Below are 21,939 nucleotides of genomic sequence, written 5' to 3' on the forward strand. Positions count from 1 at the left end.
CTACAAACCATTTAGACTCAGGTTCTTGAGTTCTAAATATTATACTTTGTGCAGCTGGGATCTGAATCAGAATTGCTTTGTCTACCTACCTTGTAGGAAACCATAACCAATTGTTAGTATTTGGCTAGAATATTTTTTTCCCAAAAATGTGTTTCATACATCAGTTGAAATACTGACCAGCCATCAAAGAGTCCAGTTTCACATCTGGATTAGAAAGAGAGAGAGTAATAAATTAGAGTAATGTTTTTGATATACAATTAAAATTATTCAAAAATGGGACAGAGATATAATGCAGGAGGTCAGGCACTTTGCTTACAAGCCATAAAACTGCAATCAATCCTTGACAACACATATGATCTCCTGAGCCTTGCCAGAATAGATCCCAAAGCACAGAGCCAGAAGTAAGCCCAGAACACCACCACCAGGTGAAGGCTCCCACAAAATAATGTTTGACAAATTAAGGTAACTATGAAAATTAGAATTTATGGCCTTGTATTTATTTGATTATAATATTTGGTACTTTTCATATGATGAGAGCTTGTTTGGAGGTTCTAGCAGGGGAGCTCAGCTTCTCTTATACCCTTGACTGAAGACTAGACCATCTCTATTAGGGAAGGCCATCCTCTTCGACCGAGTGCACAACTTCGGGAGGGACACACTTGGAGCAGTGAGGGAGGAAGGGGACACCTACCTATCCAACCAGATCAGCTGAATCAACCCTGGAGATCAATGGGGTGACAGATGTCACAGCCGGGGCTGGAGCAATAGCTCAGCGGTAGGGCGTTTGCCTTGCATGAGGCTGATGGGGACCGACCTGGGTTTGATTCCTCCGCCCCTCTTAGAGAGCCTGGCAAGCTACTGAGAGTATCTCACCTACTGCCAAAGCCTGGCAAGCTCCCCGTGACGTATTCGATATGCCAAACACAGTAACAAGTCTCACAATGGAGACATTACTGGGCCCACTCGAGCAAATTGATGAACAATGGGAGGACAGTGCTACAGTGCATGTGATGAAATATTATGAAATAATGTTTAAAAATCTCAGAATTTTTGGGGCTGGAGCGATAGCATAGTGGGTAGGGCGTTTACTTGTACTCAGCAGACCTGGGTTCGATCCCTGGCATCCCATATGGTCCCCCAAGCAGCGCCAGGAGTAATACCTGAGTGCCGAGGCAGGAATGATCCCTGAGCATCACTGGGTGTGACCCAAAAAGGGAAAAAAAAATCTCAGAATTTTAAAATCTCAAAACAGTAAACTTTCTAAAAACTGATTTTTCTGAATAGTCATAAAATGATACTTAATTTAGAATATCCAAATTTTGTTATCACATGTAATAAAAATACAAAATTTTAAAGGAATATTTCTAGATTATATGTATAGGGATAAAAACAAGTGCAGACTCAGTTCATTTTTCTTTTAATCAAACCACAAAGTTCATTTCAAATATTATACAATAGTGTTTTGTTTGTTTGTTTGTTTGTTTGGGGGTGATATCTGGTTATGCTCAGTGCTTCCTTCTGGCTTTCTGCTCAGGGATCACTCCCAACAATGCTCTCAGTGCTTAGGTATTGAACCTGGCCAGTCAGCCATGTGCAAGGCAAGTGTCTTACCTGCTGTACTATCTCTGGCCCAAAAGGGTATTTTTAATCAAATGACAAGAATATGATATAAGACTTCATAATCACATCAGCTACAATGAAGGCAACTCCATTCTCAAGACATTAACTTTTCCCCCAGCATTGATATATGTTATTTCTTAGAAGGAAAGAAAAAAAAAGGATGCAATGTGGACATACTGTAAAGGTATGTTCAAACTTTAACAGAATATGAAGAAGTAATTTTCATGGCTGAATGCAACTAGACAGGATTAGAAATATATTTGCCTTTTTTCTCCCAAGTTGAAACATTTAGCCCTCCCAATTTTGAGTGTGAAATGGCTGTCAATCTAATGTGACGGAGTGCTGAAAGCCGTCTTCTGTGAGAATTTTCTCCCTAATATCAATTCTGTGTTCAATCCTGATGTCGAGAACCAAGAGGCAAGAGAGCATAGTGGTTGAGGCCGTAGGTGCTGAAGCTGGACTGTTTGGGTTGTTTATTAAATATTTTTGTGATTGCTCCCTCATCTGTAAATAGAGATAATGGTAGTCATAATATAGGCTGTTGTTTAAACCTATGTGATAAATGAATTAATATTTATAAAGCAGCAGGAAAAATGCCTGACATTTAGGAAACACAAAGTTTTGCTGTAGCGTTTCTGTTAAAGCCTGAGGATCTTGCTGAGATTCCTACTAGTCTATAATTACTTGTTTGTTCGGGTTTTTTTTTGCCTTGGCAAAATAAGGAATAAAGGAAAATGGTTGTAGATATGACTTCTGGCTTGATATTCTCATGACGGAGCCAGAAATAGGTACAGATTGCAACCAGCACAATCCCCCTCACTGACATAAATATTTTTTTCTTAAATTAGGTTTTTTTTTAACTTGATTTGAATTTTCCAATCCTAAACCTGATGTCCATATGTAGTACAGATGCCCTAGGAATCTGAATGCTTTAATTCTTCAGAACTCGGGACTATGAGGACTCAAAATTGTATAGTATGCTGATTTGATACAGGATTTATTAATGTTAAAAGTATAGTGCTAAGAAGATATTGGAGATAATGTTAACTGCACTGTAATATCCTAAAGGTTGCTGAGTATAAGAGATCTGATTTGTTTAATAAGTCCCCAGAAGACAGAACTAATACTATTCAGTAGCCACGTGAGAAAGCATCATAGCTGCCCTGAGAAAAAACTTTCTAGCAGTCAGAGCTGGGTAGAAAGAGAAGGGATTATGTTTTGATCTTTCCATCACCAAGAGGTGGATGCGGAGAGTTTATAGCCAGAGTTTTGGTGAAAGAAGTAACTGTCACATAGGCTGCCCAAGGAGAAAGACTTTCCTGACCCAATGAAGGCACTATTATGCCTCCCACTCCTGCCATCCAGACTTAGGTTCCCTGTCCTCCGATGATCTGACATGACAGACAGACCTTTGACCTCAATGTGAATTAGCTTGATTTCTACCCTGCCACTTTCAGTGGGACTTTGCTATATGAGTCAACTCCTCACGTGACTTGTTTAAAATCTCCATCACATTGCCCTTCTACAGTTAAGTGGTGAGGAGACTAGTGAGCTTGAGAATGGTAGCCAGGATGGTCGTGGTGATTCTATGGATGCTGCAGACCTTTTGAATTTACCACATGCTGCCACGTTGGCTTCATTAAAAGAACTGAAGATATTCTCAGGCTGGAGTAATAGCACAGCAGGTAGAGCCTTTGCCTTGCACGCGGCAGACCTGGGTTCGATCCCCAGTTCGATTTTCAAAAAGAATTGAAGATATTCTTGCCAATCAACTCCTTTTTTTGCTTTCAGGTCGTTGTGCTCGCTGTGGAGAAAATGTAGTTGGGGAAGGTACCGGGTGTACTGCCATGGATCAGGTCTTCCACGTGGATTGTTTTGTCTGCGTCAACTGTAACAGCAAGCTCCGAGGGCAGCCCTTCTATGCACTGGACAAGAAAGCCTACTGCGAGCCCTGCTACATCGTAAGTTCTCACAAAGTCCTCAGATGCTTTGCAAAGATGCCTACAGCAAATGCTAATCACTCGAGATAGCGGTGTAGGCAAAAACTTTACTTCTTTCCAGACTTCAAAGTGTGTGTGTGTGTGTGTGTGTGTGTGTGTGTGTGTGTGTAGGCCGATTCTTAATTTTTCCATGTGTTCATATGAAGCTGGGAAGGTGTGTTGGCATAAGTTTTCCATTCAATTATGGTCTACTGAAAAAACCCTCACCCTGCAGATTCCTAAGCATGTGTGTACATGATAGCATGTTCCCCAATGAAGCATCAGAAGTTTTTCCTAGTAGCAGAACTAAATCTACCATAATTAGGTCTTATTTTGCATTTAAAGTTGCCAGTATTTATATAGGAGCTTTCAGGGTCTCTGGATTTGTCAAAGCTCTGTCAAACTCCTGGTCCCTTTGGATGACCTCCATTCTCTCTAGAATGTTTCTTACCTACCATGACCAGTTTTTCAATGGTGCAAACAGAAGCCTTTTATTATAAAGCAGCTTGGACTTGAATGGATGGCGATGCTCTCTGAACTAATAATTGTTTTAAAGAACACAGCAACTGTGTTTGTTTGTTTGTTTGTTTATTTTTACTTACTTTTTGGATTTTGGCCCACATCTGGTGGTGCTCAGGGGTTTCTCCTGGCTCTTCATCCAGAGATTATTCCTGGCAGGCTTGGATACTATATGGGGTGCCAGAGATTGAACCTTGGGGGACCATACATAGGGCAAGAGCCTTCACTGTACTATCTTGCCAATTCCAGCAACTATATTTTAATAACATAGCTAGCTGAGTGACAATTCTTATAGGGTGATGACCTTAGCTCTTTACATAGCTAATTGAATCTATACATTAAGCTGTTTTCTGTAAAGCAATTTTATTAGTAGACATATTTTTAAAAAAAAATCATAAAGTAAATGTCTTTTGTGTCTTTTGTAAGTTTTATCGCTTGGTTTAGCACTAGAGAATGTAGTATCTGAAAACCCACAAAAAAGAAGAATGATTTATTTAACCCTTAATATCTAATAAAAGTAGATAAAAGAAATCTTAGGTATAAGATAATAGGTGTTACACAAATTTTAAAGATTACCCCACAGTTCAAGATTACTGCAGAAGTTTCTGATCTCATTGATATTTTGCAATAACCTGACAGCTTTAACACATTGTTGTCAGTCCAGGACTCTTAACCACAGATCTGAAAGTTCTTATAGATTAAGATTTTGTGGGATTTGATCATTGCTATTTTGCATCATCTCTTAGGTTCAGTTTTATTTCCCTTCTCAAAGGTCACTTAATCACATGTAGCATCATTATAATATCACATAATCTTAAAACTGGGTAAAGAATCTTAAGATTCTTTATCCAGCTCCTCTCAGAAGTGAAAATGCAAAGATGCTGAGAAGAAGGTAGTTTATGTTCTCTCAGTGTCAGAGAGAGAAGACTCTTTTAGGTTGTTTGTAAATCCATTTCCATATTCTTTACAGAGACCACGTTGCATAAACACCAACGTGTGGTGCCCTGTTGCTCTGGTAGAAGCAATTTCGGATCAGGAGAAGTCTAGTGAAAAAAAGATTACCTCTTTGAAGAGGAAAAACATTGCAAGCATCACCCATTGAAATCTGTGGAAAAGAAAATTATTACAAAGTCCCATGCCTTTACCGACAGTGTGGACTATAATTCTCAGTGACTTAGAGTGCCACTATGAAACTATTAATTGCAGTGAACTATGAGTCAGGGAGATCAGCAGAACCTATAGGAACAACTAGGACTGTTTGTTCCTCTGCTGTGAGTTTAGACTATTTTGGTTTTGTACTTCTTTTTCTTTTCATCCCTTTTTCGACTGTGATTTTTGAAAATTTAGTGATGCTTATGTGGCATCCTTCTTCATTTTTTCTTTAAACCTCTTAGGGTATGATTTAGCAATCATATGGACAATACTGGGTAACATATGAATTGTGTGAGGACCACGGGTTTGAATTTGATTTTATCACTTTATGCTTTGTTTCCATAGAAAAGTTAATTGATCTTTCTAGATCCCATTTCCTCATCTCTAGAACTGGACAGGGCTTCAGAATTCCATCCAAGAGGTCTATGACAATAAACTAAAGTGCAAAGGCTTGCCGAGGGATTGATACCAGAACGAATGCTAGCAAATGGTAGCAAAATGAATAAATGATATTTTGGCCTGTTTAGCATTTCTTAAAAAAGGTAAAGGCCCTCCCGTTGATCGTCGATTTGCTCGAGCGGGCCCAGTAACGTCTCCATTGGAGACTTTGTTGTTACTGTGTCTGGCATATCGAATACTCTCGGTAGCTTGCCGGTCTTAACTTTTTTTTGTTTGCTCTATTTGCACCATTGAATATTGAACCCAGGGTCTTACACGTGCAAGGTGAAGCCAGGCCCCCGTTCCCCATTCCCTGCCTTTACTGTTATTTCTAAATGGAACACTCTTATATGTTTTGTGGGGTTGGGGTTTCTGAGACATACCTATCTCTCATTTAAAAATGCTTTTCTAGAGGCTGGAGCAATAGCACAGGTAGGGCGTTTGCCTTGCTCGCAGTCGACTTAGGTTCGATTCCCAGCATCCCATATGGTCCCCTGAGCACCGCCAGTAGTAATTCCTGAGTGCATGAACCAGGAGTAACTCCTGGCATTGCCAGGTGTGACCCAAAAAGAAAAAAAAAAAAGCTTTTCTAACTCTCCTGAGAGTGAAAGACTGAAAAAAAAAGTCTAATCTAGTTGTATTATAGGTTTCTGCAATGTGTGGGCTCAGGTTTTGATCTCTATTCCATGCACAAGAGCCCAGTGATTCTTCAGGATGCAGCTCCGTCTGCTTTGGTTGCCTGTTATTATACCCCGCTTATGATAAAGAACACTATCTGGAATATATTTAATCACAACCTTGGAAGAGCTGGGTAAATGCATACGATGGAAATCCTTACTATCCTTTTTTGACTTCTTTCCCTCATAAGCACCTTGAATCAAGATTTCTCTTTAATGAGATCTATCCATGGTGACTCGAAAATGTAATTTAATTCTTATCAGAATTCAGTTAAGCTTTACTCAAAGACCCTTGTTCAATATTGATTTCAGAGTTCAGCATAGCCCTCAAGCCCTCATGTGGATGTTTTAGCATTTTAATTTCTTCTGAACTTTTGTGACTCCAGTAAGCTGCCACACTAGAAAATCAATGAATTTTCTTAGAGAGGGTGGTGAGTTCGAGCAAGCTGGGAGAATAAAATCAAATGAGTTTGTTTTAAAGATAAGTTTCTAGTAAGACGACTCTAGGACTATGTGTAACTCTCTTTGAATGAAAGTTCTTGTAGCAGTTAAATACCTATAATGTCATCTGGTCAAATTGCCACTTGTTTCTGTGGTGAAAACAGATATCTGATAGACAACCTGGAAAAAAGAGAAGATTTGTGTTGGGAAATGTGTACTGGTGGAGGGATGGGTATTGAAACACTGTAGGACTGAAACGTAATCATGAACAACTTTATAAGGGTCTATCTCCGTGTTTCAGTTAATAATTTTTTAAAAAGCATAGAAAACCTGGACTTCAGTCTCAGTCTATGCTTTAAAAAAATTGTTTTCCTTGAAAGAAAAAGAATAAATATTGTGGTTAATTAAATCAATTATTTCCATATTTCATCATATCTGAAACTGATTTAAGTCTAGTAGTCTGAGACTAAGATAAATTTAACTTGTATTTGTTTAAATTGGTTCAGTACTGGTAAATTTAAAATCTTATTGAAATGATCCTTTTACATAATTTTAGATGGACACATATCAGTAAAATATTTTCCTTTATCTGTGATTATATTTTCCTGTGGACTCTTAAATCTTTGTTCATACCTAAGTAAAACTAAACCAGTTTTGTTCAGTGAACATTTCTGCAGCAGACGGTTTTTTGGGGGGCCACATCCAGCAGTGTCCAGGGCTTACTCCTACCTCTGTCTTCATGAATCACGAATCATTCCTCATGGGCTTGAGGATTATATGGGGTGCCAGGGACCTAGCAAAGGTCTGCCACATACAAGGCAAGCACCCTTCCTGCTGTCCTATTGCTCCAACCCCACAAAACACTTTTAGATATGCTTTACTTTATTGATTGAGTTATTATGATTACGTAACTACAGCATAATATACATTATTTCTATCCATTACTGATGTTCACTTTTAGCTTTTCATGTATTATCTTTACATTGTTTACACTTTATATTATAAAGCCATTTGTCACTAGATAGATATTGGTTATGATATTGGTATTCCAGCCCATAATCTGTCACATTGTCACTGTCCTCCTATTGTTCATCGATTTGCTCGAGCGGGCCAAATAACATTGTGAGACTTGTTGTTACTGTGTTTGGCATATCCTATACGTCATGGGTAGCTTGCCAGGCTTTGCTGTGCAGGCGAGATACTCAGTAACTTGCCAAGCTCTCCGAGAGGGCCGGAAGAATCAAACCTGCATTGGCCAGGTCGGCCATGTGCAAGGCAAACTCCCTACCACTGTGCTATCAGTCCAGACCATAACAGGGTCAATAATATGCCTATAAATGAGTAAAGTTTCTATTTTTATTTTGAATTACTTCCTTGCATAGCATATTTTATTTATATTAAGAATTCTACTTTGAGGCAGTTTAAAGAAATTTTGCTGTCTTTCCTCTCTCTCTCTCTCTCTCTCTCTCTCTCTCTCTCTCTCTCTCTCTCTTCTCTTTTTGTTTTTGAGACATTCCCAACTACTCAGTGCTGACACCTGGCTCTGCACTAAGAGATAATTATCGGTGGGCTCCGGGGCATCATATGGAGTGCCAGTGATCAAACTGAGTGCCATGTGCAATGCAAATGCCGTACCCACTGTACTATTTCTCTGGCCCCTTGCTAGCTCTCTTAAGAAAGATTTTTCCAATTTATAAATATCCAGAGATGAGACCATATGTTAGACTATAACTTATCCACTAATGAAGACATCTATTTTGAATCAATTTAATAAGTGAATTACATAAGAGTTATTTTAATATGAGTTTATATAGTTATTGGAAGTATTAATGAGATTTTATATGTTGCTGATACATCTTTAAGAAATTTAGTTGTGATTATTCTTATATATGTATATATGAAAGATTAAGATTGGGAACAGTAGACATCCTTGGCATATAAAATGATGTAAATATAATAAATAGATGTGTATATATATATTTCTAGTCTTGTACTGCTGCATAAATTTAGATAAATAATTTAATCTTTGAATATGAGTAAGTCTATTTCATGAAAATTTCAGTTATTTCCCTCTCTTGTAAAGACATGGAATAAACAAATGTTATATTTTACATATCATGAAATTGTTTGCTAATATAAAGTTTGAATCTGATTAATAACATTACTATCTTGCTTTTCCCTTAGCATAATTTGACACAATTAAAAAATTCTTAAGTTTGTGGTAATTTCATAGCTGCAGTTACTATGGAAATGCTGAAATAAATAGATGTCATAGAAGGGATATGAGGACAGAAGAAAATGTTCACGATTTTCTTAAGACAAGAAAATGTTTCTGTTGATCTGAGCATGAAGGGTAGCAGAAATGACTCCCACTTATGTGACCTACTGCCCCTAATGAGTCAGGTTTGTTCATAATGTAGGTTTATAAAAGAACCCCCGAGCACTGAGACTTAGCACCTAAGTGTTTCAGATGAAATGGCAGCCAAGGTTCTTTTTCCCTCTCAATCAGACTCTTACTCAGAGAAGATGAAGTCCAGCTAACTCTTTCCCGGTGGAAGTTGGTACAGATATTTTTATTAAAGTTCAAATCCGAGTGATTTAAAAGCTTCAGGAAGTAGGAGACCAGCTCCACAGGAGAGTAAACACTTTAACATCCCTGAATTTCATGCATTAGTGGCCAACTCACTAGCGACCTTTTGCTCCCTTGTGTCAACTGCATTGTTACACTTAAAACATTCTACCCTTTCAAGGTACATTAAGAGGTAGGTGTTGTACATTGCAGAGAAATTGTGGGCTTTTTAAAAAATATATGTTCTCTCTTCCCAATAAAACACTTTAATAACAGTTACGGCCTGAGCTTCATGTGAGTGTTATAAAGGGCACTGAGAGTTTGGAATAAATCTAAAAAAAAAAAAAATCCATACGAATAACCCTTTTCCTAATTGTCCACCTCTCTGTTCTCATCTCCAAGGAGTAGGGGTGTCTATCTGTGTATCTGTCTGCCTGTCTCTCTTTCTTTCTCTCTTTCACACCACACACACACACACGCACACACACACACACACAGAGGCACACATACTCTTTTTTTAAATTTTTTTTATTATTAGTGGATCACCATGAGGTGCAATTACAGAGTTACAAACTTTTGTGCTTGCATTCCAGTCACACAGTGATTGAATACGCATCGTGCAAATTCTCTACTACTAATAATCCCAGCATCTCTCCCAACACACATACTCTTTTTAATGTTGTATCACCATCCCATAGGTACTCCTCCAGAAGGAGAAAAATGGTAGAAGAAAGGTGAACATTTGTCATAGTCTGTCAACAGACTTAACCATGCTCTCTACTTTGCATAGTTATCTTTCCCATTTGTACAGTCTTTCATATTTTACAGTATTCCCGAGCACCTATTATTGCATGCTATCATACCTATTAGTATCTTATAAAATAGACACCGAACACTGAATACTGTTCGTCAATTTACTCGAGCGGGTACAAGTAACATCTCCATTTTGAGACTTATTGTTACTGTGTTTGGCATATTCGTCACGGGTAGCTTGCCAGGCTTTGCCGTGCGGGGAAGATACTCTTGGTAGCTTCTCTGGCTCTCCAAGAAGAGCGGAGGAATTGAACCCAGCTTGGCCGGGCTGGCTGCGTGCAAGGCAAATGCCCTACCACTGTGCTATCTCTCCGAGAAAGATTATTTGTTTCATTTCATAAGGGCTTTGATATTCCAAGTAAAATATAAAACAGAGACTGAAAAAATAGATCTTCCACTTTGTACTATTTTGCTCGGTCCGTTCTATGCTCCTAAAACGGATGTTCAACTTCCTAAGACTCTACAAATACTGACAGCCTCCTGTAATCATCACCTTCTATCTCCACACTTTTAACATGAATCATGCCTTTCAATATTGAAAAACCTGAAATATTGAACTGACAAAGAAAAGTTATCAGTGATTCAACATTTACATGTTGCTTTCTCTAAAATGCCTCAGATTTGAATGCTGTATTATCTTTTACAGTTAAAAATAATCACAATAATAACTACTTTTTTAGTGTTTTCAAGTTTTTGGAACACTTTTATGTTTATCCTGATAGCCACTACTGCTCCTAGGAAACAAGTACAGTTATAATGGCTTCATTTCCAGTGTAAAAAATTTATTTCAGTCAGTTTGCATGGTTTTTCAGATTGTGGATATCACACCCATCACTTGAACGTAGTTTTAGATTTCCAAGTGTCATTCTTGCCATGTATCCAGCAAATAATTGAAAATTTTTATTTATTATTACTAGGACTTTAAAAAAAACTATTTTCCTGTTTGAAATTTTCTATATTAATGTCAACTGTCTATAGTCAATTTCTGGGTTTGACAGATGTGATTTTTCCCTAAATGTTTGACATGTTAAGTAAATGTTCAATTTGTTATTATTCTCATGACAGAATTTGTTTTTAGAAGAATGGTTTTTAATTCTTACATGCTCATTAGAGAAAAAGGGGGAAACTGATGAAAAAGCAACTGTGTAACTGTTCCAGTATTCTATCATAAACTTTTTCTATTACATAGACTCATGTGTAATTGTATTTTCATATATGTAACCAAACACCTATATACATGTGATTGCTATCTCTCACATATGCACAAACAAATATAGTGGGATTATACCATTACACTAATAAGTACCTGCTTTTGTTGCATAACATTATATCAGACTTTGTTTTCTATGTAAAGATTGTTTCAAATATTCTATTAATATTAAAAAGAAATATATAGCACCTATTTATATTTTCTGGAGAAGTTGACTCAAGAAATAAGTCTAGCACATAAATCTATTAATGAAGACAAGTATGAATGAAATAAAATAGAAAATGAAATGCTGATAAACAATGAACAAAAAAGTTATAGCTGAAAATAGAAAGGAAAAGTTACAAATTATAAATTCAGACCTAAAGAAATGTTAGTCACCTTGTAGCTGTAATATTAATAGAAAATAAAGTGTAAATTCAAAAGAAAATCACCAACTAGGTCAAAGACATTGTTTTATTGATGGATATTAGTCCTCTATAATATACCTAAACTTTTCTTAACATATCGCTATATTAAAACATAAAAATTTTGATGATGGTAAGCCTATAATCTTTGTAAAACTAAATATTTATTTTAGTCTTTTAGAAAAATAGGAGTGTTTAGTTATTAATACGATTAGTAATATTGTTAGTGCAAACCAAAAGATCTTATCATCTCCTCGGAAACTTAAAAAGATAACAAAATGTGAACCAAAAAATGTACTCTTGCTAGTATATTTACACATTGTAGTAGAATGGAACAATCTATAAAACATAGGCAAGCAGTCTTTAAAACATAAAAAAAAACGAGCACAATCTTGGGTTCGAAAGTTTTTAGAAAGTAGTGGTGATAACACTGCATAACAAGAATGAGATGCGGCCAAAGCTGAATTTCAAGTAAAGCTAGGATAATTCATTGCAACAAGATGAAGAACATTTACTTAACATGTCAAAATTTATTGACTTAGAAATCTACTGAACAAAAAAAGTCCTAAAAATTAATAGTCTAATTAAAAGTTATTTGTAAACTAATACAGTCTATAATCTTTAGGTCCAAGAATTAGTTTTTTGGAAAGATCATTAAAGACACATCTAGGAATGATAAAAATACGAAACAAAAGTTGCATAGTGTGAAGAGAAGAGGCTCTTAGCATAAATATAGAGTGAATTTAATTACATTTATAGTTATATAAATCTACTTATCATGTAAAACTTTGATTTTTACAGATATAAAATAGAAAGGAAGACAATATAAATAACCTCTTAAGAATGAAGTTCAGGGGCCAGAGCAATAGCACAGCGGGTAGGGCATTTGCCTTGCACGCGTCCAACCTGGGTTCGATTCCAAGCATCCCATATGGTTCCCTGAGAACTACCATGGGTAATTCCTGAGTGAAAGAGCCAGGATTAACCCCTGTGCATCGCTGGGTGTGACCCAAAAGCAAAAAAAAAAAAAAAAAAAATGAAATTCCAAGCTACTACCTGAAAAGAAACCAGAAAATTTTGTCTGTAGAATTTTTTAGATCTTTAAGAACATAAATTTTCTTGTGATACTTTCAGACTAGTAAGAGAAAATAGATTTCCCAAATAAGTTTATAAAGCTGCCTGATCCTGATTAATAACCTAGATTTCCCCCATAGAAAATTCTGTGTTAATCTAGCTTTCACAAATGCAGAAATCCTAAATGAAATATTGGTAATTGAATACCACATAATGAACAATTACAAGTTATTATATCCAATATAGGTCAATAGTACTAACCTTTTAATGTAATTTATTTAATGTAATTTATTATATTGCTTTTAAAAGACCTAGTAAAAGGGGGCATTTAATGAGAGTTGTCACACATTCTATTTACAAATAAAATTAACTACAATGACATACAACAAGCTGTAAATAAAATAGGAATAAAAATAAGATATGCATTTTTGATTTGGTAGAGGATGGGGTGGAGTTGATAGGTAAGGTTCTGAAGCTCCTTGGCGGAGGGAGGTGGGTATATCGGTCATGGTTGCGGTGTTGCACTTGGAAAACCATCATTGCAGTATTGTAAATCACAGAACCTCAATCAACAAAAATAACTTACAAAAACAAGATATCTACTTCACTGTCACTGTCCTCCTGTTGTTCATTGATTTGCTCGATCGGGCCAAGTAACATTGTGAGACTTGTTACTGTGTTTAGCATATCAAATACGTCACGGGTAGCTTGCCAAATTTTGCCATACTGGTGAGATACTTTCAGTAGTTTGCCGGGCTCTCCAAGAGGGGCGGAGAAATCAAACCTGGCTCAGCCGGGCTGGCTGTGCACAAGGCAAATGCCCTACCACTGTGCTATCACTCCAGCCCTAAGATATCGACTTAAAAGGATAAAATAATCTAATACGTCTTTCTTCTAAATCTAGTTATACATATGGTGAATGTTATATTAATAATGTTCTTGATCTTTTAACCTTTTAATGAAAAGAAAAGTTATAGACATAAAAAATATTCATTGAATTTATAGTCACTTGAATCCATGTATTAAAATGTTAATAAGTAATAGGATTAAATTGCATGTACCCACGACTCACTTTAAGAAATCAAATATTAGGGCACATGCCATAGATAGTACAGTGGACAGTGTGCTTGCCTTGTATAGGGCCAACCCAGGTTGCTCTATCCCCTTCTTCACATATGTTCCTCAAGCCCCAACATGAGTGACTCCTGAGCACTTAGCGGGCATAATACCTAGGCAACACACACACTGTGCCCCCCAAATAAATCAAAACCTCCAAAAAGCTGAAAAAAACATTAGAAATTTTGTTAAATTTGCCTATTTACTTGTTCCTAATCATGTTCCCAGAGAAAGCTATTGTTTTTATATAGTATCCATGCATTTCATTTATATTTTATTATTCATCTCTAAAAGAATTTATAGTAGTGTTTCCATTGTCTTTTAATTTTAAATGATAGCATTGTGTCCTGTTTTTCTTAGACTTTTCCACTCAAAATTTTAAGATGGCAGTTTATAAGTATGGATAATGAATATGATTATTCTTAGAGAAAAATCTAAATTGTAAATGTTTAATTTAAATCACATATTTAGGTTTAGAAAATAGAACAGGAAAAATATTTGTAGAGAAGCCACAAAACTTTTGTTTTTGTTGTAGTAGGTAAACTTTTTAAGAAACAAATGTTCCAAGTCAAGAAAGCTGTGAAACTTTACAGGGATAATTAACTCATGAGCAAAATGATTTGGCCATTGGATATGCTCTGGAAAGCACCTTTCACTTTAACAGGCATTCATATCATCACCCTGTAATTATACAAGACTTTCAGTGAAGGTAGACTAGTTCCTGCACTGCCTGTTGCTAATGGTATTTATTTAGCTCTTTTCCCCAAATAGCCCCTAGCCCTTTGCTGATCTTGGTTATTGCTCACCATATTACTACAGACTCTAGATGATCCTGACACTAACTTAATGAAGAGTATACCCAGAACCAGAAAGAGGCCTAGCTGCATAAACTTTTTCCTTTAGTCCTTGTACCAAAATATATTATTTTCTGATGTTGAAGACTTAACATGGCTTTATCAACCCAATAAGGGTGTATATGATATTAATATTCCAGAAGCAGAGAGCCTAGGTGAAACCTTCAAAGAACAAATTTTCTTGGGAGTGACCTGAAAAGGTTTTAACCTTATGTGGTTCGGAGTCCAGAGGAACATGCCCCCAGAATGCTGAATTCCACAAATTTTGATTGCAAAGTGTAGAAATAGGACAGTGTTTGCTTCAACCCCAACCAAGATGAAACATCTCAGATTTCCAGGTTAAATGTCACAGAAACCTTATGCTAGAATCTTCCCACTGCCCCAGTTTGTTTATTTTTAAATCAAGCATGAACTCATCTCTTACTTTTTGCCAGAGTTTGGATGAATGTCAGCATCAGGCCACTGTAATAATGGTTTAAGATTATTTAATCCTATTACTTATACACTTCATTAGGCTGAGTGAATTGTTGGCAGTGATTCAGTAAACTTCCTACTTTAGAGATAAAAGGATAGAAAGAAAATAGGGAAGGAGTCTGTTCCTCATTTTCTTTCATATTTATCTTATATCTCTTAAAGGATAAAGGAATGATAATTACCCAGTCACAGCATGGAATCTATGTTATTAGGGTCTTCTGAACTACTCTATATCCTCAGAAGAGAAAAAAAATGTAATAACTTTATATTTCCAATTAGAAGGGAAAATATGTGGTAGAGGCATGGGGATAAGGTATGGAAGGGAAGGATGGAGGGAAGGGCCACAAAGAGAGAACTTAAAATTTGTATTTAACCGGAAAGCAAATTTAAGACTCTTAGAAATGATTCTTGTCTTTAATTCGGGGGGCCTAATGTGAAGCAGCCAGTTATTTTAAGAAGAAATAAAGTAATATCTTTCTCGTCTTGACCAGGCATTGCTCTGCATTCAACCCATTTATTTGGGCTCATCTTTCCCACAAACAGAATCAAAGTAGCATTTCTTCCGTAATGGCTATGTCAATGGCTATCTCAGTGTTTGTGGAGAGGCACAGAAGGCTGCGCAGAAAATTGAGATGCGGGACTTTGAGTGGAAACCAGCTGTACAAGGCAAAGCCAGGGACACAGTCACAAAATCTGACAAAGGAGAATATTGCTTAAATTAAATTAGCAGAGGAGAAATATTAGTCAGCATTTCCATTTCTGGAATGTAATCTGCCTGCTGCCACATTGGGAGTTCCTTGAGTCTAAAAGTTGGCTGCAAGCCATGTGACCTGGAACCTTGATTGTTTTCCCTTAATATGTCAGAGGTCATCTGCTTTGCAATTACTTTGAGAAACACTTATTAACAAATATAAGGTACTAAACTCCCCAGAGTTTCTACACAAGGACCGTGGAAGTTTATCTATAATTATCTATAATTCTAAAGGTAAAGGCCCTCCCGTTATTCATCGATTTGCTCGAGCGGGCCCAGTAACGTCTCCATTGGAGATTTTATTACTGTGTTTGGCATATCGAATACATCACGGGTGGCTTGCCAGGCTCTGCCGTGAGGGCGAGATACTCTCGGTAGCTTGCCGGGCTCTCCGAGAGGGGCGGAGGAATCGAACTTGGGTTGGCCATGGTGGCTGCATGCAAGGCAAACGCCCTACCGTTGTGCTATCGCTCCAGCTCTATCTATAATTGTAACTTGAGGGTCCTTATGCATGTTCAGGTTGTCGATCCTTACATGTTTACTTTTACAGCCCAATTCATCAATAACTACCTCCAAATATTTCACTTTTCTCCCCCCCTCTCTCCTACACATTATTCACAAACACTTCACCAAACTGGACTCTCCTTTCATGGATGTCTTGAGTTTTCCCAATCTTCATCATTGGAAATCTTTATCAACCAAGTTTTAAAAGCTTCTGGAACTTCCCCAAATAAATGTGGCCTCTTCCTGAATGTGCAAAGTTTGTGTTTATCCTTCTCACACTGTGGTTAGCACTGTACAACTGGAATTTATAGTTATTTGTATCTTTGACACATCCTGGCACAGATTTAAAAATATTCAAGTGTATGGAGCAGGCAGGGAAACACGTTGAATTCATCTTTGTGTTCTCCATAGGTTATGTCAAAACACAGCATACTGTGGCTGCTTTGATCAGGGGGCCAGTAGTCTTCAAAAGGCACCCAGTTTTACTTTATGTTTTAAAGTTCTGGGCCACACCAGGAGATGCTCAGGGTTTTCTCCTGACTCTTCAGTCAGAAATCACTCCTAGCAGTGTTTGTAGGACCATGTGGGGTGTCAGGGATCAAACCCAGGTCAGCCTCGTGCAGGGCAAGCACTCTACTCACTGTATCACCCCAGCCCCATCAGTTTCACTTTTTAAATTTTTTTTAAAATATTTAATTTATTTTTATTGTTGCGGTTTTTTTTGGGTCACACCCAGAAATGCTCAGGGGTTGCTCCTGGCTCTGCACTCCAGAATTACCCCTGGTCGTGCTACACTTTAGAACTTCTCCTTTCACTTTAGAACCCAGCATCTATCACCAAAGAGAATCTGTGTCCTTGTACCCTTTGGGACGTACCTTGAATGTGAGACTTTATGTATGTGTGAGAAGCAAAGAGGAGATTTTGGCTCAGGATCCTGTAACAGCCATTGCTGAAATGTAAATATAAAAGATTGACAAGAGAGATGTGAGAGTGAGGCAGCTGTGTAGCTTCCAAACACAGGAGTATCACAAGAGCTGCCCCCCTCAAGGTCAATGATGCAGACCCGACTCACAGATGAAAATTACTAGGCAGCGTGAGTGGGATTTCTATGATGTCCTGGTGACTTTGAATGGTACTGTCATTCTTTCCCACATCCAGGATGATTTAAAAAGTAAATAAATAGCAACGTGCTTCCTGGATCTCTTTTATTCATGTCCTTATAGTCAGGAATGGCTGGCCAGGCTGACGGTGTCATTTAAAACAGGTCAGTGTTCTTTCTGAATTTTAAAGTAACAGTAACACATGACACAATGTCATGTTGGCAACCTTTAAAAATAGTTGGTTAGGGATTTTATAGCCTGAAGATTGTATTTACTGTGTGATTGGGGTGCGATAATTGGATGTCAAGAAGGGGTGGGGGGCGGGGGTTGGCTGGGGGAAAACCTGCTTGGGATGTCACAATTGGCTGGAGCCCTAGGCTGCTAAGCAATCTGAAAATCATAAACACACAGTCTTTATGAGTCTTAAAATTAAATCAAATGGGTTTTTTAAAGGTTGATAAACATCTTACGCCTAGGTTTCTTTTACTTAAAGGGTTCATTAATAATGCTAAAAGATACTTGAAGCCATTTGTAGTAAGACAGGCATCAAATAGTGTTAGATAAAATAAATGGAACCTTCTAAGTGCATCTCTTAAAAAGGTGATATTTTATATTTTAGACTAGAGCGATCATACAGCAAAACAAAAGTTTCCTTCACAAGATCAGTAGTGGTATATGTACCCAGGTCTAGATAACCCAGATCTAGAAACAAGGACATCAGTGGAAAGGAAAATTTCAATGACATCCCTGCCTAGAAGAAGAGGCCGGTACCAACGTGTCCTATGGTAAATCCTTTTTGCCAGCATCCATTTTTGTTCCACCCTTGGCAGACCCAGTGGGAACTATTACTGTTCCTTTTTACAAATGATTGAAATAAAGGCTTAGAAACCAAAGGATTTGGAAAATGAGGAATTAGTACAGGATTAAAGCTGAACTTTGAGCTCCCACACTACCTTGAATAAATTCAAGGTAACAGCTGGCCTGCTATCAGATAGGACCTTCTTTACATCAGCAAAAGTCCTTGTTTCAGCCCACAGGTCCTATTTTTGTAGCCCTGTCCTGAGGCTCCTTCCTGAGCCCTTCCCACTGAGGACCTGCACTCCCCAGAGATGCATTCACCTGTGCATTCACCGAGCGCCTTTCACTGATTCTCTAGTGACAATCTGACTCTCCTGTGGGCAAACTGAAACCCCTAAATCCAGCTCACTTTTCTCTCTTATTCATCATTTCTCTGCTTCCTAAAGACTCCTAAAATCTGACACACACACACACACACACACACACACACACATGCACACACAAACACACACACATGAACACATACACACACACACACATTTCCCAAGAATGCCCCAACAAGACTCTCACCCTGCAGTTATTTGGTTACTTTTTTGTTTGGTTTGGATTTTTATTTTGTTTTGTTTTCATGATTATATTAGTTCAGATCCAAAGTACCATAGGCCAGGTGACTTAAACAATGGGAATTTATTCTCATGGTTATGGAGAATGTGGTGCCAGATAGTGGTTTCTGGTGAGAGTACTCTTCCTGGCTTTTTCCTGGACTCTCATCTTCAGGGTTGGGTGGAGCAAGTCTCTGCTGCCCCCTTCTTATTTTAAAGGCATTAATCCTATCATGAGGGGTTCCATCTCATAACTTCCTCCTCTTAGCTTTATTGTCTCCCAAAGCTGTGATGATTATCTCATTAAGAGTTAGAACTTCTACATGAATTAGGGGCAGGGAAGACACTTTTGAGTATATAGAAATGAAGTGACTTTTTTTTTTTGGTTTGTTTTGACAACACACACCCAGTGGTGCTCAAGGCTTACTCTTGGCACTGTGATCAAGGATCATACATGGCTATATGGGCTATATAGGATCTGGGGGGGGGGGGGAGTTGGTTCAAGGATTAAACCCAAATCAGCCACATACAAGACAAATACCCTCCCCACTTTACTATGGCTCCAACCCCTGGATTGACTTTAAGTCATGGATCTGGAAATACATTATCAGCAGGAGCTCTGGAGTGCTGGTCAGAATATTTTGGAATCTAGATATAGATACTTTGAATTTAGATATTTAGGAGGTGTTTATTGAGGATCTGGATGCCTTTAAAGAATTTTACTAGAAATTCTATAGGACCTATTAATGTTCAGCACAGTATAAAGCCCTTCTGTATTTTTCCTTTGAGGATATGCTTTAGCCCACTAGAAGTTACCTCACTTTTAAAAATCAGAAAAAAAGAGAAAGACATGATTCTATAGAGTATTGTTTCACTTTCCTATTAGATCATTAGGATATTGGCACAAGTGGCAAGAAGCCAGACTGGCCAGAGTCTGCAGGTCATTCCAACAAAGCTACTGGAATAACAATGTGTTCTCCCAGAAAGTGCATTTTGTCAAAGTCTCTTGGAATTAACTCCTCGTGTACAGATCAATAAGCTTCACTGACTTGCCAATGTAATTAAGAGGTGGCAGTTTAAGCATTACTATTAATTAAGTTCAAAGCAAAATGAAATGAAGGTAGTTGTCTTTTTGTGAAATTGTGCTGTCGGATTTTGTTCAAGGTGTTTCTTAGTTCTATCAAAGAAAATCCAGGAAATGGAAGGGATTATTGTCTCCCTGGCCTGAGAAAAAAATGAGCATTTGAACATAGAGCTCTTGAATATTTAAACTGAAGTGAAATTCTTTTCTGATGGTAAGCACCTTTAACTGAGAACCATCTATATACAAGGAATTGTGTTCTATGCGGTAGGGGATACAGAGCAGAGGGGCCTGCTTCTAACTCTCATGGGTCTCTTGAACAAAAGAAAACCACTAGGTATGTGATTAAATCTCACTCAAGGGAAACTAACTGTGAGAGATTTTCTGTCAGTTGTGAGGTCAGAGAAAAGGGTGGGAGGAGGGACCAACGTGGTGATACATAGAGACCTTTTAGATGATGCAGCATTTCAACCAGGCCTTGAACATGGAGTGGGATGCGATCAAAAGAAGGAGCAAGAACAATCCCAGTTTCTAAACATTCATTTTCCACATTGCTCTCATTCCCAGCCGCTAGAATCAAAAGAAACCAGCCTGTGGGCAAGTAAGGATTTATTCAGCCTTTCTCTGGCATGTGTTTTATGTGGCAGAAACTTAGCCACTGGAGGATGTTCAAAATACCTGCATTGTCAGCATTTCTATCATAGATATTCCTGCATTAGTGACAGTCATGAATTTATGGCCTTCTTCTTGTGTCATATTCATGGATTCATCACAAAGTCCAATTTGCTTCATTCTGATACCACAGAAACAAGAGATGAGGAAAAGATCCGTACTGAAAAAATCCTTCTTTTACTGAAAAGGTCAGTGCTAAAACAATAAGGAAATTAGTTCCACGGTAGCTCCCAAACAGTTTTAGACCTTTGGCTGATAGACTTGAGTGAAGGTCGGTATTAATGGCATTAAAACCATGCAAGACCTTGGAGATTCTCATCTAAAACTCCTCTTTTTGCAGATTAGTAAACTGACGCCTGTAAGAATATAATTTTCCTTGGCAAAGGAGAACCATGTGAATTTCCTAAATCATATAACCACCAGTTTATTTGATATTTGTTACTTTCACATAGAAGAGAATTATTAGGCTCTTTCAGGAAAGAATAACTTAACTCCCAGTTCCCTGAATTACCGTTGGATGGCATTAGGCAACTTCACTTAATAATCTACCTGTTTTCCAGCTATGTTAATTATATATCTTTATATTTACCACCTGTACCAATCGCTTAGTATAATAATACCTTATACTTAAATGCATGTGCTCAAAGTACTTTTATAGTTGTTTTTCATTTGATGTTCACAACAATTCCACAAGGCAGGTGTTATTCCTAGCTTAGATATGAGAAAGCTGGGACTCAGAGAAGGGTAGCCCATGCGGCACCATTTTATTGAGTCTAGCTTTCTTTCCTCTGCATTTCTGCTTGCTGCCTGAATTGGCCTGTTTGTTCATCTATTCGGTGAAGATACATCGCTCATGCTTGATGTTTGAATTCTTGTATTTGATATTGGAGTACAAAGTCGAAAAGAACACCATTCCCAATCTTTGCATGCTGCCATTTGAAAAAAAAAATTCTATTGAAATAAACTTGTAGAATGTTAAGAGCATCATGGGTATAAGAACTGTCTTTGAGGTATGGAAGGGCAAAAAGGGGAAAAATCATTTAGTAGCTATTTATCTTACATGACACAATTCTGTCTTCCCAACTAGATAA

General features: G+C 37.6%; 1 protein-coding gene across 1 annotated transcript in view; it reads left to right on the forward strand.

Annotated features, from left to right (window-relative positions):
- LPP (LIM domain containing preferred translocation partner in lipoma) overlaps positions 1-21,939 on the forward strand; it is a 758,624-nt gene that overhangs the window by 627,225 nt on the left and 109,460 nt on the right. The window contains exon 10 of the mRNA XM_056121924.1: positions 3,412-3,581. Coding sequence (XP_055977899.1) covers positions 3,412-3,581 — 170 coding nt within the window. The remainder of the gene's footprint in view (positions 1-3,411; positions 3,582-21,939) is intronic.

Source organism: Sorex fumeus, unplaced genomic scaffold (assembly GCF_029834395.1).
Source record: "Sorex fumeus unplaced genomic scaffold, SorFum_2.1 ptg000044l, whole genome shotgun sequence".
Classification (NCBI taxonomy): Eukaryota; Metazoa; Chordata; class Mammalia; order Eulipotyphla; family Soricidae; genus Sorex; species Sorex fumeus.